The 25,777-nt window shown below is 57.4% G+C and overlaps 3 protein-coding genes across 5 annotated transcripts; all 3 read right to left on the bottom strand.

The window, feature by feature from the left end:
- Window positions 1–9: 9 nt before the first annotated feature.
- LYPLA2 (lysophospholipase 2) lies at window positions 10–8,623 on the bottom strand. 2 transcript variants are annotated; one of them, XM_050326366.1, is made up of 10 exons: window positions 8,558–8,623; window positions 6,200–6,304; window positions 5,411–5,442; window positions 4,695–4,760; window positions 3,938–3,985; window positions 3,710–3,780; window positions 3,391–3,464; window positions 3,158–3,259; window positions 2,797–2,973; window positions 10–2,273 (listed from the first exon to the last, which is right to left on the bottom strand). In XM_050326366.1, the coding sequence occupies exons 2-10, from the start codon at window positions 6,275–6,277 to the stop codon at window positions 2,223–2,225; spliced, it is 699 nt and encodes a 232-aa protein (XP_050182323.1). In that variant the 5' UTR covers window positions 6,278–6,304; window positions 8,558–8,623; the 3' UTR covers window positions 10–2,222. The 2 variants fall into 2 exon arrangements, with proteins under 2 accessions (XP_050182323.1, XP_050182324.1); XM_050326367.1 differs by lacking the exon at window positions 8,558–8,623 and adding an exon at window positions 7,505–7,694.
- A 152-nt stretch (window positions 8,624–8,775) lies between these two features.
- Window positions 8,776–10,924, bottom strand: PITHD1 (PITH domain containing 1). Its single transcript, XM_050326371.1, has 6 exons — window positions 10,737–10,924; window positions 10,266–10,309; window positions 10,069–10,146; window positions 9,764–9,868; window positions 9,135–9,243; window positions 8,776–8,970 (listed from the first exon to the last, which is right to left on the bottom strand). Exons 1-6 carry the CDS (start codon window positions 10,920–10,922, stop codon window positions 8,869–8,871), a joined length of 624 nt encoding a protein of 207 aa, XP_050182328.1. The 5' UTR covers window positions 10,923–10,924; the 3' UTR covers window positions 8,776–8,868.
- A 1,169-nt stretch (window positions 10,925–12,093) lies between these two features.
- Window positions 12,094–25,734, bottom strand: ELOA (elongin A). 2 transcript variants are annotated; one of them, XM_050326341.1, is made up of 11 exons: window positions 25,579–25,734; window positions 21,079–21,135; window positions 20,341–20,459; window positions 18,308–19,517; window positions 17,128–17,242; window positions 16,656–16,808; window positions 16,191–16,288; window positions 15,760–15,940; window positions 15,166–15,277; window positions 14,744–14,895; window positions 12,094–14,218 (listed from the first exon to the last, which is right to left on the bottom strand). In XM_050326341.1, exons 1-11 carry the CDS (start codon window positions 25,648–25,650, stop codon window positions 14,157–14,159), a joined length of 2,331 nt encoding a protein of 776 aa, XP_050182298.1. In that variant the 5' UTR covers window positions 25,651–25,734; the 3' UTR covers window positions 12,094–14,156. The 2 variants fall into 2 exon arrangements, with proteins under 2 accessions (XP_050182298.1, XP_050182297.1); XM_050326340.1 differs by having other exon boundaries at window positions 16,656–16,811.
- Between the last annotated feature and the right edge of the window lie 43 nt (window positions 25,735–25,777).

Raw genomic sequence — 25,777 nt, forward strand, 5'->3', positions numbered from 1 at the left:
CAGCTCAGCTCTGGGGTAGGTTCAGGATTTATTTAACCTTGTTTCTCTGTGGAACGCACGCACACACACACAAAAAACCCCAAACATGTACAAGGAAGACGAGAGAAGGGGAAAAAAAAAAAAGGAGGAAAAAAAAGAAGAAAAAAACCCAAAAGCTGTATTGAGGAATGGAGAGAAGCCATTCTCCCTCCCGGGTTCCCAGGTGGGGAGTGAGCAGGAATGCTCTGCAGGAAGGGGGGGCCAAACGAGGCCCCCCCAGGGATGGTCCCGGGCCCCCCCATCGCACACAGTTCCAGTTCACAGTCAAACAGGTCGGTCTGTCCATCACCAGCCCTTGGTAGCCCCAGGGAGCTGCACTCCCACCCCAGCCAGCCCTCAGTGATCCACAGGGGCTGCCCTCCCACCCAGCCAGCCCCCCGTGCCCCCACCCTGGCCCAGCACAGGGAGAGGGGACAGAGCAGAGTTAAAACACAACAAAGAAGACCCAGCAGGACTGACCCCCAGGGCGGGGGCAGTGCTGGACTCCCCCCAACACCAGCACCAGCTTTGCTGGTTTAAGACTTCCCCAAGGGGAGAAAAAAATTAAAAACCCAACCAAACCCCAAGCCAAGAACCCAACCAAGGGTGGGTCCCACAGATCCAACTCTCCGGAGAGTGGGTTATTGCTTTGGGCATCCCGGGCTGGGGGGGGGCATGGCTGGAGCCCCCTCCAGAGCCCCCCAGCAGCCCCCAGAGCAGCCCCTGGCCCTGGGGAGATGCCAGCCCTGGCCCCAGCCCACTGCTGGTCCTGGGGCACCGGGCAGAGGCTCCGCAGGGTGAGGGGCTGGGCCCAGACCAGGGGGGAGTGGGGACAGCCCTGGGGCCAGGGGTGGTGTGGGGGAGTTCTAAAATACATGATCAGCCCCAGGCCACGGGGTGTGGGCTCAGCCCGGGGGGGAGGCGAGGGCAGTGCTGCTCAACAGCCACTGCCTTCAGCCCTGCAGGAGGGGAGGGGAGGGGGGCCAGGAGCCCACCCAGAGGAGACATTCGGGGCCCTGTCCCGGGGAGCTGCTGGGGACGGTCCCAGGCCCCGCAGCCAGCACGATGCCAGCACTCAGGAGAGGACAAACCCATGGGCAAGGGACCCTGGGGACCCTGGTGATTGTACACAGTGGGACAAGAGCCCACGGCCCCAGGGAGCACAGAGACCCCCAGGGAGCAGAGAGACCCTCACACTGCCCACAGGACGGGGCGCAGCGGCACCCAGGCCTCAGACGCTGGTGAGATGATGGCTTGGGGGCAAAGCTGCTTCTTCCAGCTGCGCCCAGGAGCCAAACCTGGGGTGCAGGGACATCACCTCTCCCTCCCCGAGCCAGCCCAAGTCCAAAGGAAAGGACAAGTAGCAGCAAGAGAGACATTAAGGACGGGGCCGGCGGCTCCGTCTGTGACTGTAAACGAAGCGTCAGGGCTCAGAGCTGGGCTGGGGATGGGGGGAGACACCTCTGGGACCCCCACAGGGCCGAGGAGGAGATTGTAAAAGCAACAGGAGGAGGAGGAAGGAGGCGATTATCTCAGGGGGGCAGAGCTGCCCAGGCCGGGGGGAGTGTGCGTGTGTGACAGGCGGGGCCGTGCGGGAGGTGCGGGGGCTGCGCTGACCCTGCCCCGGCCCCGGGCAGCCTTTGGCAGTACCGACCCTGGGGCCTGGGGGCGTCTGCAGGGGAGTCCCGGGTTCCTGAGCTCTGATTGAAAACCCGTGAGTCGCCTGAGGGGAGGCCGAGAGCAGCCCCCGAGGGCACAGCCCGGGCTGAGCCACAGGGGTGCCCCAGCCCTGCCCTGTGCCCGCCCCGCTCCCCACTCCGCACCCGGGCACGTCCCACCCCTAATACTGGTACAAAAAACCCAAACCCAACAGAAACACCTCCCCTGCCCCGTGCCAGCCCCGCACGCCGCAGGGCCCAGGGGACGGTGACCCCCGCGGAACCCGCTCGGAGCAGGAGGAGGAGGAGAGGAAAGGCCACTCCAAGACTCGCCTTCGACAGCTCCAACCTCGGCTCCGAGAGCAGCAGGGCCAGCCGGGGCACCCCTGGCCCGAGGGGGCGCGGTGAGAGGCGCAGGGGGGAGGTGGGGGCGGCGGGAGGTGCAGTGAGGGGCCATGGCTTCCGTTGGCAGCGGGCGGGTCACGGGGGCAGATGGGCGGCGGTGACCTCGGCACCCTCCCCTGCGACAGTCCCGAGCGGCTCCGCTCAGATCCGCGGCAGCAGCTTCTCGATGAACTCCTTCACCGCCATCATCTCCTGCGGGGAGCGCAGGGCCCGTCACCCCGGGGGGCACCAAGGACACCCCAAAGGGGGGGCCCTGCCCCGGGAATGGGGGCACAGGGGCTGTGCAGCCTCCCCGGAGCGAGTCGGGAACAAACACATCCCGTGTGTTTTCCCTGACCCACCGCGCTGGGGATGGTCCCAAAGATCCCAAGGGCGATTCCAGCCCCCGAGGGTCACAGGATCACAGAATAGCCTGAGCTGGGAGGGACCCACAAGGATCATTCAGTCCAACTCCTGGCCCTGCACTGACACCCCAACAATCCCACCCTGTCCCTGAGAGGATCATCCAAATGCTCCTGAAGCTCAGCCTTGGGGCTGTGCCCACTGCCCTGGGGAGCCTGTTCAGTGCCCAACCACCCTCTGGGGGAAGAACCTTATCCTGAGATCCAACCTGACCCTGCCCTGACACAGCTCCAGCCATTCCCTGTGTCCCATCCCTGCTCACTGAGAGCAGAGACATTCCCAGGGGGATCCCATCCCCTCCCACGGCACTGACCTGAGGACAGGAACTGTGCATCACGCCAGGGAAGGTTTTGAACTGGACCTTGGTGGGGGTGACGACAGATTTCAGCTTCTCGGCAGTGAGGGCCCCGAAGCGGACGGGGATCATGGGATCCATCTCCCCGTGGCACTGCAGGATGGCGATGTCCTTGTTCACGCCGTTGTTCGCCGCCTGCCGCGAGAAGGGAACGCTCAGGTGAGGCCGTTCCAGCAGGGATGGGCGGCAGTGCTGCATCCCCTGTGCCTGACACACCACCCGGCAGCTCCCTGCTCAACGGGGCTGCTGGGAAAAACTCCGCTCTGGAGAACTCCAGGTGGGAAAAAAACCTGCCCCACCCCTCAGCAGCGTGGGATACCTGCGGGAAGGCCTTGTGGAGTGGCAGCCAGCAGCTGAGCGCCACGATTCCAGCCAGCTGGTGCTGGCAGGTGAGAGCCGTGTACAGCGACAAGGCGCCGCCCTGGAGCAGAGGAGGAGGCAGTTAGTGCTGGGGAGGGGGATCCTGAGGCACTCACCCACCTCCTCACCAAGGAGTCTCCCTCTGAGAGGGGTCTTTGGAGGGCAAATGGGGGTCCCGACCCTCCGGCTCACCTGTGAGAAGCCCCCCAGGATGATGCGGTTGGCAGGGATCCCGTTCTTCATCTCGTGCTCAATAATTGCTTTAACTGGAAGGAGATGGAGAAAGGGGTCAGTGGAAGGTGGGGAGGGGGTGAGAAGCATCACCCGACACTTCCAGACGCACACAGGACATTTGGCACAGCAGGGAGAGGCAGAGATCCCAGGGAGAAGGTGGACTGGGATCACAGGAGGGCAGAAAGGAAGGAGAGGTGGAAGGAAAACACCCACTTGAGCCCCAGCGAGGGAGAGGCACCCAGGAGCTCGCCACTTCCCCCTCCCCCAAACTTCTTACTGCTTTCTGCAGCTTTCTTGATCCCAGCTTCATCCTCAGGTGCATCCGGAGTCAATCCCATGAGGTCAAACCTGGGAGAAGCAGCAGGGTGAGCCCCAACCCCTCCCAGCACCCAGGGTGTGGGGAGGCAGGAGCTGGGTGTGCTCTGCCCTCCCTGACCCCCACAGGGCAGTGGGTTTTGGCTCTTCATCCCTCCCACTCCCCAAAAAGGTCCCCCAAAGCACTGACCAGGAGGGCATGACCATCTTCATGTTGAGGGTCACCGGGATCCGGGGCCTGTGGAGAAACAGCGTGGCTGGTTTAGCTCCAGGCAGAGCCAGGGGGCACAGGGAGGGGACTGTCCCTCCTGTCCACAGCTGCAGGACACGACTCCCAAGGGAAAGTGGCAGGTCAGGGCCACCAGACCCAGCCCAGGGGCTGCGAGGTGACCCTGGGGATCACCTGCCATCCCTGAGCAGACCCTGGATGAGCTGGAGGCTCCAGGGCACTGCCAAGCAGCCCAGCTGGGGAGCAGAGCACCTGCATCCCTCTCGTGTTTGCTGCTCCCAAGGCCAAGACGGGACAATGGAAAGGGACAGCAGAGCTCTCCCAGCCCAGTGAGTGCCCCCTGCACACGTTATTGGCACTGGGGACACATCAGGACCGTGTCCTTCCTTTTCTGCTGAGCCCTCTCCTGCCTGACCAGAGGATGGAGAAGGAGCTCCAGTGCCTTTGGCTTTCACTGCAGCCACCAGGGATAAGCAGAGGACAAGAGGGGGCGAAAGAGCCTCAGAACAGCAGCTCCTGTGCTGGTCAGCTCTGTGGGGAACCGCCCTGCCTGCAGCAGGAACCGGCCACGGCAGCTGAGCCAGCCTGGCTGTGCAGCCCCACGGGCAGGTCAGGGCTCAGGCCACCATCTGTCTCCCCCAACAAACAGCCCTGGCAGCCTCACAGCCCCCCCAGGACCCCCCTCCCAGGGTATCCCCCAGGCAAGGACAGCACTTACGCGTGAGGGCAAATGTATTTCACGTAGGGGAGGCGGATGGAGGAGAGAGCGTCGGCCCAGCTGTGCCTGCGAGAGAGGGGAGGGCAGAGGGTGTTCAAGGCTTGCCTGAGCCATTTCCCCCAAGGATTTTGCCCCCCATGCCCCTCCCCTGATGTTATTTTACCAGGCCCTGCCCACCCCAACAGCCTGATCCCCGCATGAAGCCCCAGCACTGATCCCCCTCTGCATCAGGGCGAGGGCAGAACACAAAGGAGCTGGAGGCAGGGAGGACAAGGAGGAGGGGATCTCCTGCAGAGGGAGAAGCCCCTCTGTCACCTCCATACCCCACACTGTCCTCCCCAGGCGGCTCTGCACACCAGAGATGCCCTGGGCCAGGCACAGCCCAGGCTCCCAGCGCTCCCAAGGACTGGAAAAGCCGCAGTGCTTATCAGCAATCCTGAAAGGCAGCACAGAATCCACCCGCGGGGGGTGGGGGCTGCCAGGCTGCCGGCATCATAAATATTCAAGTGCAGACAGCTGCCGGCCTCAATTCCCTGTGATTCCCTGCCATTCCCTGTCAGGGGTGGTGCAGGAAAACCTATGGACCCATACCCAAAGCCCCACACGGATATCAGAGCCATCCCCCCTTCCCGCCAGGGAGAGCAGCAGCAAAGGGCAAAATGCAAACGTCAGCAAAGCCACACATCCCAGGCACAGCCTGCTCCAGGGACACTCACCCCGTGTCTCCAAGGCCATGTAGGAAAATGACCTGTCAAAGAGAAAAAGGAGAGGATTAGCTGGTGTGAGAGTCGGAGCCCTGGGAGAGGGGCAGGGCAGGGCAGGGCTGGGCCGGCAGTGAGGTGGCAAATGGGCACTGAGTCACTGCCTAGAAGGGACTCAACTCAGCAACGCTCAGGACACGTCTGTGCTGTTTGGAGCATGAGGGATGGGTGGATCAGGGATGTGGCAGAGGCCCAGCCTGAACCTCAGAATGGTTTGTGTTGCCATGGGCAGGGACACCTTCCACCAGCCCAGGTTGCTCCAACCTGGCCTTGGACACTTCCAGGGATGAGGCAGCCACAGCTTCTCTGGACAAACCTGTGCCAGGGCCTGCCCACCCTCACAGGGAGGAATTTTTTCCGTGTATCACCGAGCCCTCACAAACCCATCCCCATGGGCTTCTCATCTGAGGCTACAGCAACCCCTGAGCCATGGGGGACAGAGGGAAAGCAGCCTGGGCACCCCAGGGAAGGACCAGGGGGGGATGTTTTCTTTCAAAAGCTCAAACAGCCAAATCAGCTCCAGCTTCCAAGGCCAAGCTGCCACACTGGAACATCCCAGCCCAAGGACAGCCACTCTTCCCCAGCAAGGCAAGCCCTGGCTGGCCCTGCCTCCCCCGCCCCCCATGAGCTGAGGGACCACAGGCCCGGCTCGAGGCTCCCCTGATGAACCTCGTGGAAGCAGCTCCCTGTTTTCCAGCCCCCTGCCAGGAGGGAGGCAGCAGCAGGATGGGGTCCCTCCCTTACCGCAGCGGTCTCCCGCTCTGCCCCTGAGACGGTCACGGCGTCGGCGAGGAGGGGGACAGACATGTTGTTACCACACATACACCGAGAGGGACTCGACACTGGCACCTGCGGGACAGGGGGACAACCGTGAGGCAGGAAAATAAACTCCTCTTCCCCCCTCTGCCTTTCCCCCCCAGCAACTATTTGCTGCAGAGGCAGCAGCTGTTTGGGGGGGAAAATTAAAGGGTAGGTGAAGGCTTTGATGTTGAAAGCCCTCGGGACACCCCACTCCATGCCCGGCCTGGCGGTGCCGGAGAGTCAGGGAGCAGCGAGCACTTCCCATGTGGAAGTGTTAAAATTAGCTCAAAAATTACACCTCAGAGCCAAAGTTATTCCTGTGACTGCACCGGCGTGGGCAGAGGGTGCAGCCCCAGCATCCCTTCACTCCTTCATCCCCTCATCCCAGCCAGTGGAGCCACGGAGGAGCCTGACCCACATCTGCTCCGACAGGGAAGCAGGAAATGCCAGCAGCAGCAGCAGCACGGGGTTTACTGCACTAAAAAAGGTTCCAGCCCTGTTTTATGGGGCTTTTTTAGGGATAAGCCAGAGCACTGGCAGCTGGCCTGAGCTCCAGCCCCTCCTGGGGCTGTGTCCCCCCAGTGATGGATGATCCTTGTCCTGCCCTGTGACCACAGTCAGGGCCACCACCGCTGTCCCCACTGTCACAGTGTCCTGCCAGCACCAAGGGCTGTCACCTCCCAGCTCCCATGTCCAGCAGGGCTGACAGCCCCCACAACAGTCCACGGTGTTTATTCCCAGCTCCTCACGTGACCCCGCTGACCCACCAGGACTAATTAGATCAGAGCTCGTTTACAGCACTGCCATCATCCCCCAGGAGCAGGATCAGCCTCCCAGAGCAAGATCACAGAATATCCTGACTTGGAAGGGACCCATAAGGATCATCCAGCCCAGCTCCTGGCCCTGCACTGACACCCCAACAATCCCTCCCTGTCCCTCAGAGCACTGTCCAAACCCTCCTGGAGCTCTGGGGCTGTGCCCACTGCCCTGGGGAGCCTGTTCAGTGCCAACCACCCTCTGGGGGAAGAACCTTTCCCTGAGATCCAACCTAAAACCTCCCTGACAGCTCCAGCTGTTCCTCAGGTCCTCTCTCTGCTCACACAGAGCAGAGATCAGAGCTGGCCCTCTGAGGAAGCTGCAGACCCCACAGTCTGCTCCAGCCCCACATCCCACAGCAGCACCGTCCCCGGGAGGGTCTGGATCGCCCAAGCCTTCCCCAAATCCCGGTATCCCAGCAGACATCCTTACCCAAGAGAAACAGCCTCCTCCTCCTCCTCTCCCAGCCCGGGCCAAAGACCTGCCCGACTCGTTCCCTCCCGAACTGCTCGTCAGCCGCTTCCCGGCTCCAATAAAAACACCGGCAAACACCCGGCTCCCCGGATCTGACACAGACACGCGGCCCCACGTGCTCGCGTGTGTGTACTCCAGGGGCAAAACAACCCGCACCTGCCAAAAATCCTGGCGACGGGAGCCATAAATAAAAAAAACCCACCTCTATGAAAAGCATCTCCCCCACCCCTCACACACCCCCCACCCCTTGGCAGACGGAGCCGCTCCCCGGGCAGGCTCAGCCCTCACGGCTCTGCCTCGCCGAAAGGAGGGGCTGCGGGTGGGTGGTCAGAGCTGCCCCGAATTCCGCCCGGGAATGCCCCGCGAGGGAAAACAACAGCCCCGGGAGCAGCGGGGAGGACAAAGCCCCCCAGCCCGCGTGGGTGTGGGAGCACCGCCACAGCGGTACAGGCGGCGGAGCGGGCTCCGATCGGGGCTGTTTAAAGCGTGGCATCCACATTTATACACAACCCTGCTCCCCGACGCTCATCGGGACGGGGTGGGAGTGGGGGGGGAAACCGGCGTTAATTAGCGTTAATAATTACGGGGTGCCAGCCGCTCGCACGGGCCCGAACGCCCCGCAGGGGGGGCTGGAGAAGCAAATCCTGGGAGCGGATGGAGAGGAGGCGGGAGCCGGCCTGAGCTGCCCCGGCCGGGGCGGGAGCGCCGGTTTTCCTCGGGAAAACCGGGATTTTGGGAGAGGCTTTTCCCGGAGGGCTCGCAGGGGATCCCCGGGGGGGGGTTGCTAATTGGGGTGGGTTTAGGGGGGGGCGGGCAGCGGGCGGCCCCGCTACGGGAGGCAGAACCGCGGGTCCCTCGGCTCCCCTGCCCCGTTACTCCCCGTGAGGGGGCCCTGCCGCCCCCGCGACCCTCACGGCTCTCCCTCCCCCGCAGTGGTACATTTCCCACCCCCATCCCCGGTTCCCCCTCCCCATCCCCCCAGTGGTACGTGCCGGCCCCCCCGCCCCTCACCTCTCCCGCGGCCCGGCGCGCGCGCTCCTCGCGGCTCTCCCCCCCCCGCCCCGGCCTCGCGCCGGAACTTCCGCCCGCGCGAAGGCGAAGTGACGTCACGCGGCGGATACGGCGGCAAGGGAGACGCCGCGGCGGCCATGATGGAACCGGGCACCGACAACCGGGCGACACAAATTCCATCCCCCCCGCCCCGCGACAGCCGCACACAGGGACAGCGCTCAGCTCTGCACACCCCAGCCTCTTTATTGCCCGCCACGGCCCGGCCCGCGGGCCGCGCCCGTCCCGGGAGCCGCCGCCCCCGTCCCCATCCCTCAGGAGATGAAGTGCGTCTGGGGCGTGATCTGCTCCAGCTTGTGGTCGGCGGGGTTCGCGGAGGCCTCGTAGTTGCAGATGGTGACCTCGTGGCGGTGAGCCTGGGGTGGAGATCGGGGGTGTCACATCCCGGTGGAGCGGGATTGGGGGGGATCCCAAACCCCCCCCGCACCGCTCCCGGCTCTGTCCCACCACCAGGATTGGACCAAATCAATGATTTCAAGCCCTTCGCGCCCCCCTTGGTCCCCTCTCTGGCCGCACTCACCTCCGCCCACTCCCCCTTCAGGCCGATGTAAAAGATCTTCGTTGTCTCCGCCCCGAAGTTCTTCGGGAAGTGCATGGAGAGGTGGTAAAGGTTGGAGAAGCGGGCAATTCTGGAAGGAAACACGCCCTGAGGCCGGAGCTGCCGCTCCAGCTCCCCCTGATCCCACTGGGACTGGGGGTCAAACATCTGAGGGGCAGGAGGAGCTGTTCCCTCACACCTGTGGGCCAGCAACGAGCTGACAGGGACAGGGGACAGGACACCAGGGAGATTCTGCACCCCGAGGGATGCCTTAAAATCTATATTATATGGATTTTGGTACAGCTTACTAGTACCTTTGTACAAAATCCCTAAAAATACCCTTTTAGCATTCCTTGTTAAGAATTTAAGATAAAACATAGATTTTCGTGACATCACAAGAAGCCCTGGGGTGCTGGAACTGCCACCCCCAGGCTCCAGGGGAGGAGGTTTCAGGCCAGAGCTCCCACCTGGCAAAGGGCAGGACAGAGGTGGGGAGGCAAATTCTGCCCTGGGCTGACACTGCCCTAAATTTGGCAGCAGGTGGGCAAGCTGGACCGAGCTCCTGTGGCAGGGGAGGAGCTGCCCCCAGCCCCCCAGGGGGTGTCTCTCACTTGGTGGGATACTCCAGCTCGCCCAGGGGGTCCCGGTTCAGGCTGAAGGTCTGCTCTGCTTCCCTGGCTGTGTCATCAAAGGACATGTGAGGGATGTTCCTGAACCTGGGGAGACAGGAAGGGAACCCGGGGAGCTGTCAACAGCAGGGCAGAGAATCGTTTTCCCCCCCATCCATCAGCACTGCCCACATTCTTCTCCACAAGAAGCTGGATTGGCTTTGTCTTCTCACAGCCCCACAGAGCAGGAACTGCAGAGCAGGGTGCTCAGCTCAGCCCCAGGAAGGTGAAAAGCTGGTTTCACTCACAGCCTCATCTCCGCCGGGTGCGTCCCGTCGTCCTCGCCCATCACGAGCACTCCTTTTAACTTCACGCTGCCCGTGAACCTGCCCAGACACACAGAGCGGGGGCTGCACCTCCAGCCTCTCCAAAATCAGCCCCTTTTTTGGGGGGGCAGGCGCTGTGCCTCGTCCCCAGGGGAGGAAGGAGGGGTGGTGGGACTCACGGGATGTTGAACAGCAGCTCCTCGTCGTCATCGCTTTCCACGAACTGGGGAGAGGAGGAGGAGCAGGTCAGGACTGGGGCTGGTGGGGGGAGCAGGGGGATCACCCCAGAGGGCCTCAGGGGCACAGCAGCACCTCCCTCACAAAGTATTTGGGGCGGGAAGGGGTCTCTGGAGATCATCCAGTCCAACCCCAATGCCCAGGCAGGGTCACCTGGAGCAGGTGACACAGGGACGTGTCCAGGTGGGTCTGGGATGTCTCCAGAGACTCCGCACCCTCCCTGGGCAGCTGTTCCAGGCCCTGCCACCTCCATGGACAGCAGTTCTGCCTCACGCTGAGGTGGAACTTGCTGTGTTTTAGTTGATGGCCACTGCTCCTTGTCCTGTCGCTGAACAGAGTCTGGGACCATCCTCTGACACCCCGGATCCCCCCTCCCCGCCCCGCCGCGCACCCCACGAGCCCCCGGCCCCCACCTTCGCGCGGTCGCCGCGCTCCTCCCAGGCGCGGAACACGAGTGCCCCGGAGCCCTCTCGGCGCTCGTTGAGGCACTGCAGGCGCTGGCGGTCGATGCGCAGGTGGAGCGCCCAGGCCGCCCCCCGCTCCGCCGCCCCCTCCCCGCAGCAGCAGCGGCACCGACCGGGCCCGTGCCCGTGCGCCATGGCCGCGCACCGCGCCTGCGCAGCGCCGGGACACGCCCACCGACACGCCCACAACCAACATGGACACGCCCACAACCAACATGGACACGCCCACAGAGCGCTAAGGACGCGCCCATCACACCGACAGCCACGCCCACAGAGAGGAGAGGACACGCCCATCGCCCTGTTGCTCCGCCCACATAACACAGGACACGCCCACAGCCCCATAGAGACACATACACCGGGCACGCCCCTTGCTCCGCCCACATGAGCAGAAGCCCCGCCTGCGTGGGCGTGGCCTGGCGCTGCACGTGCTGAGTCCCCCCGGTGGTCCCAAAAGGGTCTCGGAAAGGCTCCGAAGGGCTAAACTTGGGGCCTTTTCCAGCCAGGAAAGGAGCAGGAGCAGCATTCCCTTCGGGAATCACAATCCCAGAGCGTCACCCTCCAAGGGTCCCTGTCAGTTCAACGTTCATTGTCAGAGCCAGGAAAGAACGAGCAGCCCAAGGTCCAGCGTCAGGCTTTTTATTGAGACATGGTTTTTTCCTCTTTTCATATAACTTATCTAATTAAAATATTCATCTCGGTTACCACAAAAAAAAAAAAAAAAAAAAGGAACATAGAAAATCGTATTTACACAGTTCTGGGACCAAAATACAAACATCCCACCAGGATGGGGCAGGAAAGGGGGAAGAGGCAGCTCTGCTCCATCCTCGGCGTGTGGTGGAGCATGGAACAACTGCACAAGGCTGGGAATAAGCACTTTAATCCCAGACTTATCCCATGGAAATGACCCTCCTCTGCCCTGTAGTGTCCGAGCAAAAAGAAGGGAAGGGCAAAGAATCGGCATCAATCCCGTGGGATGCAGAGCAGAGTCACCCAGGTATGGTGTCACCTCCCTGCAACCTCACAGAGCTGAAACACGGGCACGGCTGGCAAAGCCTGCAGCAAAGGGGCTGCTCTGAGAGGGAAGGAGCATCACCCCAACTCAGCAACGACTGGGCAACACCCCCACCCGAATGCTGAGCTGGGGTGTTAATTAACTGGCAGTTTTAGCGGCGCCCAAAATTGTTCTTGGGCATCACCCAGCTCCTTTGTTCAAAGCCCCATCGTGTCTGAACACGATGCCAAGCTCCGCTCCCCTCCCCTCTGCCCCTGCCCCACGTACAGAGGAGAAATAAACGGTAGCACAACGGTCAGCAGAAAGAGAAATATATTGTTATCTAATTAAAAATACAGCAAAAATTAAATACAGCAAAAACGCAGGAGTAAAGGAGCCATTATTTTACAGCACAACACACACTGAAGATGCTGCACGGTAACATTAAAGCATCTGGGACTGTAACAAACTTACAGCACGTGAGAGTCTGAGAACATTTCTCCAAGAACTTCAAACTAAGGAAAGAAAAAACCAAATAAACAGGAGACAGAATGGTTTCAAAGAAAGGAATCTTTTAAAAGGGAGGGAGAAAAAAAAAAAAAAAAAAGAAGAAAGAGGAAAGAAACAGACAACCCAAGAGAAAGCAGAAGCAAACAGGGATTTTTTTTTCCAGAGCCCTCCAGGGAGGACCCTTCACAGCGAGGTTTCCCCCGGTCAGTGCACACAGACAACTCCACCGGTTTGGGATTTGGCAGCCACGGAAAGCCAGCAGCACAGCTTCTCAGGAGCTGCCAACAACAACAGCATCCCCTACCAGCATCTTTTCCACCCAGACAGCAAAGTCCTAGGGCAGCGAATATGGCTTGGAACAGGAGAATCCCTCCCCTCTCCGATCCAGTTGGGCCTCTGAGCCCTCACAGAGGCCACCACGAGACCTGGGTCTCACCAGCCCCATCCTCTGCTTGCACCAGCCCTGGGGCTCTCACCTGGGGACAGACACAACCCACGAGCAGGAACCTTCCCCACGAGGCTCCACATGTCACAGCCCGGGTGTGTCCAGCCAGCCCAGCTGCCACCACACCCCTCAGCAGCACCGACCTCCCCTGGAGCCCCAGGGCACTTCCTCACACTCCCACCAGCCCCTGGCTCCAGAGTGTCACCTTTTCCTTCCCAAGCTCCAGCTCCTCAGACAGCGAGGACAGCGGAGCCTTTGGAGCTCCTGCTGTGAAGGACACACGATAAAACAGCCACGTCCCATCACTCACTTCCCTCCAACCTCATCCAAGCGGTTCCAGGTTCAGAGACCACAATCCTTGGACTCCTCCAAAGAGGGGGGGGGCAGAGCAAAACATACAGAGGAAAAGGCAGGATTTAGGCACCAGCTTCCAAAACTGGAAACAAATCCGTTCCAATCCCACACAGAAAACAAGATAAAAGTATTCCTTCTTTCCACTGAAAGAGGCAAACGATGCCTTCATTGATATTTAAAAACTCCTTTCAATTGCAAAGTCCCCTATTCCTCTCCCAGTAAAAAGTTAAAATCCCACTTGGTGCAGAGTAAAATTCCTCCCCAGTCCCTCGCAGCAGTTCTATTCCCAGTAGCCAGCAGAAGACAACAACAGCAGCAGAGGAAACGTCCCCAAAGGCCCTTGGCATCCCTGCACGGCCACAAAAGCATCTGTACAGGATCTACAGCAACAGCAGGGGGAGGGTCAGGAGCTCAGGTTTAATTAACACACGAGCAGGGAGCGAAGCCTCGCGACTTGATGCACTCGCTAAAGGAGTGACAAGTGGATGGGCCACCAGTCCTACCTGTCCCAGAGCCTCCAGGTGAGACTTTGGGCCCAGCAGGTACCAGGTCACAAGGAAAGACTCCCGTGACACCCAGTTTCCACTCAGACAGATGGATTCCAGCTCAAGTCACAGAGGCTGACCCTTGGACTGGACTGGGAGGGGAGAGACTACTGGGAGTGACATAAATAACAGAGCAGGGTAGAGGGGCAAAATATTAATTAAAACCATTTCATAATTTATTAAGAGGTTAAATAGTAAATAAGTCTCTGGATCTTCCACTCTCAGCAGGTGCCAAGACTTCACATTTTCCTGTGTCGGGAGATTCTGTACACCCTTCTTTCGACGGATGCCAAAGCCAGAAACAGGATGTTGAGGGCAGGGGGGGAAAGAAGGGGGGGGGCTTGACACTGAGAAAGGGACCAGAATAAAAGATAAAATACTGTGCCGTCATCTTGTGCAGATTGAAGCTTCTCCCAGCAGCTGCAGCCTCCAAAGAGTCCAAGGGTAAGGGCTGTTTGGGAACCTTCTCCCCCTCCAGTGCCACTCCTCCCCGTGAGAGAAAGTCCCAGGTCAGCACTGCAAACTTATCTTCGAGAGAACCTGTTTTTGAAAGCTTTGATAGTCTTTGCCATCATTGGTGCAATTTCTGCAAGGGAGAAAGGAGAGGGGAAAAAAAAAAAAAAAGACAAATCAAACAAAAAACCCCCACACATGAAAGGAGCAGTGGCAGAGTAAGAGCAGAGAGCAGTTCAAAGCTGCAGCCCTGGCAAGTGTGTGCTCTCTGATCGTGGCCCATCCTGTTTATCAGGTCACAGACTGAGGAGAACCCACTGTTTTCTACACTGCAAGAACACAGACCTCTGGTTAAACCCTCCCTGCTTCCCTCACAAGAGAACTCCACCACACTGTCACAGCTGGACAGACACAGGACAGCAGGAGGGCACTGGTGCCATTGGGACAGGCTGACACAGTCAGCTCTGAGCAGGAAAGTGGATTGGATGTTTCCCTGTGCTTTCCCTTGTGAAAGAAGTTTGAACAGGCTCTCCTCAGGGAGAGGAGATGCTAACATCAAACCCTCCTGCATGGCCTGGAATTCTCCTGCAGCACAAGCAGCTGTGGGTGAAGGAGGAGCAGAAAGAGGCCACAGGGATGTTCTGCAGGTTGTACTTACTCTTCACTGGGGGTTTCCTGGGGTCGAAGGAGGAGAAGGTGCTCCCTGAAGATGGGACAGAGTGGGCACTGCTGGTGCTGGGCCCATCGTAGGACTGCTCATCACCCGCTCGAGCGTGGCCTTTGCTGGATGTGTACAGGACAGGTTTGATTCTGAAACACACAGGGGACAGGCATTTCAGTAAAGATTCACCGTGGTTTGATGCAATTCTACAGACACAAGCCACGTCTGCCAACAGCACCACGGCTGATACCACGTGGCACCATCTCTGTGCTTCCCAGCGAGAAACAGCCCAGCAGGGTTACAAGTTTCACTGCAAAAGTTGCTCCCAGACACTCAGTATCCTTTCCTGCCGGATGCAGAGCTTCAGGGGGAAGCTGGCAGGAGGCACTGAGCAGCAAGTGCCACTGAGAAACACTCACTTGGTCTTCTCTGGCAGAAGAGGCCCTCCAGTTCCAAACTTCTCCTGTCTCCTTCGTACGTCCCGAGGGGGCTTCGCTGCAGAGTTCACAAATGCCATTTTGGCCACTCTCCCTGCAAGAGGCCAGAGGGGAAACACCACTTAGATCCAGCTTACTATAAAGGAGGCTCCTCAGTGCTTGTCTCCAAGTTCATCCACCTCTCCCTAGTCCATCCACTCCAAAGCTCTGGTGACAGGTTTCCTCCCTAAGGCCTGAACCTCCTGCAGTCACAGCATGGGCTGTGAGAAATCAGACTGATCAGCTCAGGAGTTCTCATTACGTTCACCAGAAGAGCAGGAATGCTTCTCCCCACTCTGGTTTTCTTCAATCTCAACATGGAGAAGCCACTCTGGAAGAGGAGATGCTTATTCAACCCTAAGAATTCCTGCTGTAAAATATCCAAAGATCGCTGCGCATCAGCGCCGCTACGGACGAGAGCCAGAGGCTGCCAAACCACGAAGCAGAGGCCACCACACAAAGAACACAGAGCTATGCAGCTCCTAAACTGGACTAGTTTTAAGCCAGTCATCCCAAAACACGTTTTCTCAGCCCCACCTTTGGGTTTGTTGGCGTGGGCCGAGCCGATGTTCCGCGCCAGCATGAGCAGCCGCTGCTCGCGCGCGTCGTGCAGCCGCAGGTACATCTCCCGCCACGACTCGAACTCCTCTGGCTTCTCGTTCTTGAAATCTCTGAGGCAGTGATTGTGCCACAGCTGATCCGTGTCCTCAATGAGCACCTGAAACAAACCCACACGTGGCTGGCATCCCTCTGGGCACAGCTCCACTCCCCTCTCCCCCCGGCACCGGCGTCGCTGGAATTCCGCAGAGGGAACTGCGGCAAGAGGGGGGCAAGATGGCAAATCCAGGAACCCGGGGCCATCAAAAGCCAACTCTTGTTATAAAAAAAGCTTTGTTCTCTGCTATTCTGCAGATGAGGACAGAACATGACTGTTCCATGCCACATCCCTCCCCAGCCAAGGCACTCACATGATTACATTCCTCGATGCGATACAGCTGCTCCGGGGTGCATCTCTCCAACACCGGCTCCAGCACGGAGAAAGGGACACCACCCACTTCATAGATTGCTAGAGAGAAGCAAGATGCACAGAGCATTATTTATCCTGCTCCTTCCTTGCCGAGGAAAGGGTTTGGCACCTTCAAATGCAATGGGAAAAACTGCAGGACTGTACGAGGGGAAGGGAAAAGGGACCTGAGGCACCGGTACCTCCAGGTTAAGAAGTGCCTGTGCAGGCTCTGTTTGCACAGTTTTCAGTGCTTTAGCACTGCCTGAAAGCATTCTGGGTGCTGATCCCTGCAGCACCTGAGCTTTCAGGGAAATCTGTCCCATATTTGTGAGAAGGGTCCGTTGTTCCCACACTCCAGTCCAGGCGCTGCCGGGATTTATACAAACAAGCAGCCAAAATTTCAGCATAACTGCGGAAAGGTACTCACAGTCGATGTTGTTGCTGAGGACCCTGATGCACTGCTGGTACAGGGACATCATCTTTGGGAGGTAGGCAGTTTTGGAGCCCGAGTACACCTGCATTTTTGAGTTTAACCGTCGGCCCGTGAAACCGGCTTCGCTCTCCTCAACCGGCGAGGACACTGCTGTGAGGGGGAGGACTTGGAGTGAGAAGGGAGCAGGGAAATGAAGAGCCCACCCAGGTGAACACCACAGAGACACAAACTGGATTAATCCAGAAGCAACCCCAAGGGCAAAGCCTTTTCCAAGAGATCTGCAGCCTCGCTCAGGCAGGGAAAGCCCAAAGCCCAAAGAAGGGTCAGCAAAGGATTTTCAGCTGCTTTTCTCTGAAACCTGGACCCTGGGCAGAGCCCAACAGAAAGACTTGGACTCAGCCAGCATCCACTCCTGCTCTCTCCCACAAACTGGCTCGTTCCAAACATATTTTCCTGCCCAACATACCTTTTCTTTTTGTCTGGGAGCAGGTAATGGACTCGATGGAGGGAAGAGGACGATAGTTGGCCTGGATCGGGGGCAATGGGATGTCTGGTAATGTTGGTACCACATCTAAGATTATCTGGAAAGAGAGGATGGACATGCAAGTGAGACAGGAATACAGGAGGATGTGACATCTCACCAGTGTACAAACAGCACTGAACTGCAGTCTTTTGTATGTTTTGAATAAACCACTCAATGCTGACCAGTTCTCACAAGGAAATAGTCTCAGAGGGTGGCTGTGTCTAGGCTGTCAATAGGAAGAAGCCAAAATTTGGGATCTGAATCACTCAGTTTCCTCCAGTAAGAGCCATCCACATCTTTAACCTACCCAGGACAAGCAGAAACACATCCTTGATCTCACTCATTTACCTGTTCTGCCTCTTCTCCTCCTGCAAAAAAACTCTGCAGTGGTAGAGAAAGGATTGTCACAAACTGAGGGAAACTCACAACTTTGACATGAGGCACTTTTTAGAATGAATGGCACAGCAGAATTTTAAATGCTGTTAGCATTATAAAAACCACTTTTTGAAGAGCCAAGTGCTTCAAAGTTCAGTGAAAGGATGAAACAGTAAAGATTTTACATGTTAGCCCCTCTTTATACACCAAGCCCTGGCACTCATGTGACAGTGAATATGAACAGAAACACTGCTCATTTTCCAGGCTTTCACAAAAGAAGGTTTGTCTTCTGGAATAAGCTGCATTGTAACACCAGTTCTCCCATTTCTGGACACCAAGAGATTTAATTAACAAAACTGTAGTACCAATACAGATAAAAAAAGACTCATTTTAGAGTGTAAATACTTGAGAGGGGAGACATGGGAACCTTGTTAGCAGGAGATGCACTGAACACTGGGCTGGATTTTAAGCTGACTCACTTCTAAAGACACTCTGCCTGTTTAACAAGTGCATCATTGTCCAATACTCTTCCATATGAGTATTTAGCTGAAGGTTTTCTCTTTTGCTCTCCTCATTTTTATACCAAACATAAAATAATAAGCATTAAAAACACCCACTGCATTTCTTTCTTCCCCCCTCGTCTTCACCCACTTTTCCAAGGTGAAAACTAACAAGCCCCAGAGGGCAGAGGACCCAGAGCAGCTGATCCCACCTTCTTTGCTCACTGTCACATCCTTCCAAACCTTACCCTCTTTGGTTTAGGAGGCTCTGGGGGTTTCTTCTCTGCCTTTTTCTCACTTGTTCTCTTGTGGCTGGGACTTTTCTGACTCGAGCTCGAGCTGTTGGTGCTGGCTTTGGATCCGTTCTGTTTGCTGTGCCCTCGGTCCTTCTCCCCAGCTGAGCCAGCCGGGGCTTTGACCACTTTCTTTTTCTTTTTCTGGGGCTGGTCGTAGCTGAGATACGACTCGAAGGACATCGTGGGCTGTTCAAACTCATCCTCCGCTTCCCCCTCCCCAGAATTGGAGGAGAAACCCGCTGATTTTTTGTCCACGTCGGGCATTTTGCGCTTCCCCTCCGAGGATTTTAAGCTCCCGGAACCCCCCTTTTCCTTGACCCTGTTCGAGGAGTCGGCCTCAGCTTTCCGCTTCTCCCGCTCCGCGTTGGGGGTCTCCAGGCTCAGCTTGGACTTTTCCAGTTTGCCCTTTTCAGAGTCCCGATGCTTTTGCTTCTTCACGTGGTTGTCCAGAGACTCCTCCAAGGGCGGCAGCGTGTGCAGCTTCTCCTTTTTGGAGGTGCTGCTTTCTCGGCTCTTCTCCTTCTTGGTGCCGTCCGACGTCCTCTGCTTCTCCTTGCCGGCCGCTGCCGCGGGGGATTCTCGGAGCTGCTCCTTAAAGGAGGTCTTGTGCAATCTTTCTGGGCTGAAGGCAGAGGTCCTCTCGTCCCCTCTGCCATCGAGGCGCTGCTTCTTGTGAGATTTGTGCTCTTTGCTTCGACTCGTGTTCCCTTTGTCACAGACGTCGCCGGAGTTGCGGCCTCCCACGAGCTTCTCCTGGAAGCTGTGGCCTTTGCTGGCTTTCCGGTGGAATACCGGGGGTTCTTCCTGCTCCTCGGAGGCGTAAGGGTCTGTGTCCATATCCTGAGGGCTCTCACTCGGCTCAGGTGACACAGCTTGTCCACAGTCCGAGTACTCCTGATCTGAAGAGAGCACCGGGGAGGATCTGCCCCAACCCTTCCCCTGGTGGCTGCTATAGCCGTAAGTCTCGTGGGCTCTCTCAGGCCTGGGATACCTTTTGGACTTCTTTTCCCTATGGTCTGGGCTGTAGGATTGGCTGCAAGATGGCTGGAAGGGCTCTGAGTAATCCTGGTCAGGCTCCTCATCCTCTCTGAGGGAGGACTCCTGATGTCTTCTGCTTGAGCTGCTCCTCTCGTAGTCACGGTCTTCGGAGTCCAGGTTATTCCTGAGGGGAGAAGAAAACTGAACAGGTTAAAATGTCCCACTGTGACTGAAAAGAGCCAATCCCTATGGACCATGTGGACTGGAACATCTCCTACAGAAGGCTAAGGCTGTGTTTGGTAGTTTTGTGGTAAGAACTGATTTTCTCAGGTCTGGCAACATTCAGGGATTTAAAAACTGCATTTCTAGTGCAAGAATTGATTAAGCACTTTTATCAGAACTAGAGACAGATGTGTACAGTACCTTCTCCCTGGCTGTGTGGTGCCTATGGGAATGTCCCCAAGTTCCCAGTGAAGCACATGGGAATCCCAGTCATTTAAATTCCCATGAAAAACTGGGTCTTTATCACTCAAATCTATTTGATCTCATTGCTGGGCTCAACACAGCTCTGGTACTGCAATGTCTGCTGTCACTAACTCCCATTTCCACAGTATTTTGGCTCATAAAAGCCTTCTTTCAAAGCAGGCCACTTCCTTTCCTTGGGCCCAGAACTTCCTGTCTTTTGCAGCATAAAATGGGAAACAAGCAGATTGCAGCTCTTGGTTTTATTTAAGGCACTCTCCTGGCATCTCCTGTTAATCTCTTCATCAAATTCTTGAAAACTGGGCCCCTACTTCCACACAAAACTGCAGCCATCAGCACCCAACGCTCCACAACCAGCAAAAGCAGGAAGTTTGTGCCAAAACCAGGCAAAAAAACCCCCTCAGGCAGAGTCAGACATTTGTGTTACGAGCTTTTCCAGAGCCTTCACTTGGCTTCCTCGGCCAGAGAGGTTTATGATGTCCCCTGCAAAGACATCCCAAAGCTCATCCATGAGGTTCACTCACCGCTCTGCCTCTTGGGCCACCGGCACCAGCTTCTTCCACCTGGCCACGAGGTCCTTGGCAAAGTCTCCCACCAGCTCGTGCTTCCGAAGGCTGTTCACGGTCTTCCCAACACCCGTCTCCTTCATGGGAGAGCCAAGAACATGAATCCATCTTAGCAAAACAGGCATTCTCACCCCTGCTAAAGTTCCTACGGAGTCAGTGAAGTCAACACACCACCTACTGCTGCAGGGTAGGGATAAAATTCCTTGATCTAACCAGCAAAGATATCCCGTTTTCCACGTTTCCTGCTGACATTACGTCATTTACTGCATGTAAATCGGAGACTTAATCCTACCTGAGTCTAATTATTTGTGCTAATAATCCGAGCTAGTATTTGCTACAGCAGCTGATAAATTTGAGGACAGAAGCCACCAATAATTTTAAGGATTAGCACTTCTTAATTTCATGCTGATTTATCACTGGGATCCACTCCGGCTCTCGTATCCCAGTCAAGTGTTAAAGCTTTTGGAAGAACTGAGGATGACAGACCATCCTCCACGGCTTCCCACCTGCTCTGACACGCTCCTTCCCCGTGCCTGGCACTTCCAGAACCTTATCACAATCACACAATGACACCAGGCAGGAGCAGGTGGCCAAGGAAACACCCCCCGTTCCAGGGAGAGCGGCGTTTCCGTGGAAAACACTCATCCTGTGACTCGACAGACACCGTGAAAGGGTGAGAGATTTCACAGCTCTTACCACGAGAATGTCAACTGTGATGGGCAACTCTGAGAGCCTCTTCAGACTTTTCAGCAGCTGTGGAGACAAGAGGAAAAGCGTTCAGAGTTGTCACACGGAACCACAGGCCGGGATTAGGGAGGAGGAAAATTCTGCACTGCCTGAGAGCTTGTTAGGAAGATCCAAGTGGCTGCCAGCTGCTGTCTCGCTCCAAAAGAGCTCCTGAGAAGCTGAGAACTGTAAAGAAATTATCATCTCTTTGCCTAAGAGAACACATCTGAGTCTTAGAACGCAATTGAATATTAATGTTTTCCTCACACGGGCCCTGCAACTTAAATCTGGCTTAAAGCATCGGGGACAGACCCACAGCCAGAGGAAGAGGGGAACTGGAAGGTGGGGCTGGAATAGGATCCCTTGGTAAGAGGGGTGGGAACAAACACACAAAAAAAGGGTAAGGGAGATTTCTGGAGCCTGTGTCTGCTCTGCTGACCCTCCCCTGGGCCAGTGCTGCTGACAGTCTCCCTCCTCTCAGGTGCTAAAAAGGCATCTGATCCCTTCCACAGCCACTGCCTCCCATCCCACTCGTTTCTCTTCCCTTCACCGAACACCAGGTGAGTGTTTCCTCCACACACCCCAAGCGAGGCCCTGTCAGCACCTACAGCCACTCCATGGGACCAGGGCTCCAATGTGCACCCCAGCAAGGAGCTGCAGGAGCCTGACAAGAGGCAGTGGGATCGGTCACAGGTCAGACTCGATGAAGGTCTTTTCCAACCCTAGTGATTGTGGGATTCGAGGTGAATGGGATGTGCTTGTACCTCTGCCAGCCAGGTGGTTTGGGACATGGCCTCACCCACGCCTGTTGGCTCTGTAGCTACAGCACATGGTGGAGCACATCTGACAGCACTGTTGCCCCTCACATTATTTCCCACAGCTCAGCTATAGCCACAGTCCAGCCTCATCAGCATTCCCATTATTATAGCCCCTATACAGCCCAGGCTGTGCTCAGCACTCCTATGCTATATGCCATACAAAGGGCTGCCCCTGAGCCAGATCTTCTCTTTAAAACACTGTGCTCGTGCTCAAATCAGCACTGTCAGCCTAAGCTATTCCAGTCACCCCCACGTCCACCATGCGAGGGGCAGGGAGCTTCACAAGTCTCCTTTTTGAAGGAAATGAGTTCTTGGAACCTCGAGAGAGCAACCCCTCCTCGACACCGAGAGAAGGGTCCACCTGGCTGAAGCAAAAGCAGGACAGTTCCTGTTCACTAGAAACCAACTCCTTTATATTTAGGGCTTAATAACCGTGACACAAGGTTTCGGTTTTCTTGTTTTAGAAGACTGAAACAGTGATACCAAGAGTAACTGCTCTGTTACCTTGCCAGCACTGCTGCTCAACAAGTGCAACTGAAGCCACCAAACCAGAGACAGCAGAGACGCAGCCCAGCTCTGCTGCCTTCCCCCAGACAGGCAAGGCCTGCCACAGTGCATGAGTCAGGATCCCTCTAGGAAGGCCAAGATCCTCCTGGCAGTGATAATAAAGGAGTTTGGATTATTGTGCACAAAGGTCCACTGGAAGGGGAAGAAGGATGGGTTCTCTACAAGATAGAAAAAGTCAAACAGGACACTGTTAAGACAACAGCATCCCTTTAAGCTGATTAACTTCCTAGAGAGGTTGTTTCAGAGCTTACAAAATCCCACTATGAGAATAAGAGCCCAGGGAGGACTTGTTCTGGTATCCGTAAAGCCTCCCAATTATTTTCTAGCTACACCCCACTGCAGCACTTCCCAGAGCTCTTTAGTTATTTGTTGCCTTCAGGGCTGAGTTCCAGGAAGGAAAGAGCTGTTCTCAATGGGAATGCTGTTCTCAGTGTGGTCTGAGACCAGGGCACCCAAACATTGGATCCAGAACACGTCTCACAGGGAGCTGGGCTATTCCACACCCACTTCAGTCAACCCCTGTGGGACACAAGTCAGTGTGAGACAATTTCAAAGCACTGAGCCCTAAAAACTTGTGCTAATCTGTATTTCCCACGGAAGTGAGCTGATGGAGGCAACCAGGTAGTGGACAGAGACCACCAGGCCCGCATCTTGGGAGGCACCAGATGAACCACACACAGCAAAGCTCTTCCAAAACACCCCAGTGCAGACCAGAGTTCCAGTCAATCAGCCACAGGACACGGCCCATGAAAACTTCCCTTGGTTCCAGCTCCAATCAGGTTGTGTTGAACATGGGTGGATTGTTTTCTTATTCTAAAACTCACCCAGACCGTTACGACACTAAAAACACAGATTAATATCAAATTACTCCAGCACAGCCTGGCTGCCTCCTCTCTGTCAAGATGCTCTTATTCATGTTTTCCTTCTCCTCTTTCTTCCCTCAGTCCTGCAGCAGAGTTTGTACCTTCTCTGCTGGGAAAAAAAAGACTCTTTCCAAACCATTACAGCACCGTGCAAGATTTCCCTCACGCCGTTCTGTGCCAATTTTTCACCTAAAACCAATAATAATACTTAAAACCTTTCAGCAAGGCAACGAGCTGAACACTTTTCTGGGCAAATATTGTTCTTTCACGTTCCTGATATGGCATTTTCGAAGGACAAGGCAAGAGAAGTGAAGACTGGAAGCGGTGTAAGGTGTGGGCAGCACCCAGGGATGCCGTGGATCGGTCCTGCTGACAGGGCAAACTTTCTGGCAGAGGAAGATCCTCAGAAAATCCATCAAGGAAATGCAATGGCCACTAAATTCAAGCTTTAAAACACTGATGCTTTCAAGGATATAGCTGGAAAGGTACCAGAAATCAAGAGTCCAGATGAAAGGGCCTTTCTGCTGGGGAAGGGAAAAAGGTTTTTGGTGTCACCACCTTGCTCTGCCCGCCCTTACAAAACTGCACAGGATCAACAGAGCAAGAAACCACTTTTACTCCACGAGGTCACTGGAGAAAGAGTCAGGCTGTGCAAACACTGCCCCAAGTCCTGCAGCGCCCCAGAAACACACACAAGCACTTGTTGCCCCAGGCTGGCACAAGGGTCAGGGAACAGGAGCACTAATTGTCTGTGCGGTATTTGAAGTCTCACCCATGTTCTTGGCACCACGGAGCCCACACCCCCTGGAATCGGCTCCCTGGCAGCCCCTCAGCTCCATTTGGGGCTCCACCAATTAAACCCTGCCCTGGTCCTGGCTGACAGGCTGAGAGGAGTAACCAGATCCTATCACATCACCCCCAGCGAGGCTGGAGCTGGTGCAGGAGCTCCCGTTTCAAAGGGTCAGCACTTGACCATCCACTCCTCTTCCTGGCCAGCGGGAGAGAGATCTTGGAAAGAGAGGTTGTGCAGGTGTTTGCCTCAGTTAAACAAAGCCAGCCGAGCACAGGGCACCTGCACAGCCCTCCCTGCCTCCTCTTTCACCCCAACTACACAAAACACGAACCAAACACCTGCGAGCAGCCACAGCTGATGCTCCCCCCTTTAAAACGGGACATCCTGGACATCGGCATCACAGCGGGATAACAGCGGCATAACAGCACGCCCGGGATTCCCCGTAACTCCCAAATTTCCCTTGGAAAAGCAGCCCGGGAGGCCGGTTTGTGCCGGCAATGGGGGGTGGCTGTCGGCAGCCCAGTGTCACCGAGCACGCCGAGCCGGGGCAGGTCGGGGCAGGGCGGGCAGGGCGGCCGCCCCACGGCAGCTGCTGCGGGCAGCACATTCTGGTAGCGGGTGAGAAGAGCCAAGCAAGTCCCACGCAGGGAGCGATCCACTCGCCCCGACCCACCCCCGCGGCGGTGCCAGGGGGTCCTGTCCCCCACGCCGTGTCCCTCCCCCTCCAGCCCCGTCCCCTCCAGCCCCCGCTCGGGCACCGCGGCTCCTCCACGGGGAACACGTCACCAGGGAAAGACTCTTCCGGCGAGTTCTCCCGATGCCCAACCGCGCCCCAACGCTGCCAGCGGGGACCCCCAAAAATGGGGGTGTCACTGCCACGGGGGGGGGGACCTCACAAGGGACCCCTGCCCAGCCGCGCCCCAACCCTGCCAGCACGGACCCCAGAAGGGCCCCCTGCCCGTCACTACCACGGGGAACCCCACGCGGGACCCCAAAAGAGACCCCAAAAGGGATCCTCGCCCGATACTGTGGCGGGGGGATCCCACGAGGGACCCCTGCCCGCCGCTGCTACAGGGGGACCCCAAAAGGGATCCCTGCCCACCAGTGCCACAGGGGGACCCCAAAAAGGGACCCTGCCCGTACCCCACCCGTGCCACGCAGGACCCCCACACGGGACCCCTGCCCGCCGCTGCCACGGGGGCACCCCGAAAGGGACCGCAGCCCGCGGGGGCTGCTGACAGAGCAGGGGATCCCACCGCGGACAACCCCGCACCCCTCGACCCGCGGCCGGGCACGGCACTCCGCGGAGGGGGACCCGGCGGCGGCGGGCAGGCCCCACGCCGCGCCCCGCGCCCTCCCGCTCCCCGTCCCCGCCGCCGGACACCCCCCCCTCCCCACACCCGGGGCGGGCCGGAGGAGCCGCCGTCACCTTCTTGGGCTCGGCGCTGCCCGCCAGCCGCGCCTGCAGCCGGCCCACCACTTCCAGCACCGACTCCGCCATGTTTGGTGCTGGCCGGGCCGGGCGGCGGAAGCGGCTTCAGCGCCCGCCGCGCACACGGAGCGGCACCGCCGCCGCCGCCGCCATCTTGGCTGCGGGCAGGAAGGGGAAGGGGCGCGGCGAAGCCTCG

This window comes from Myiozetetes cayanensis, unplaced genomic scaffold (genome assembly GCF_022539395.1).
Source record: "Myiozetetes cayanensis isolate MyiCay16 unplaced genomic scaffold, myiCay2020 scf31, whole genome shotgun sequence".
NCBI lineage: Eukaryota > Metazoa > Chordata > Aves > Passeriformes > Tyrannidae > Myiozetetes > Myiozetetes cayanensis.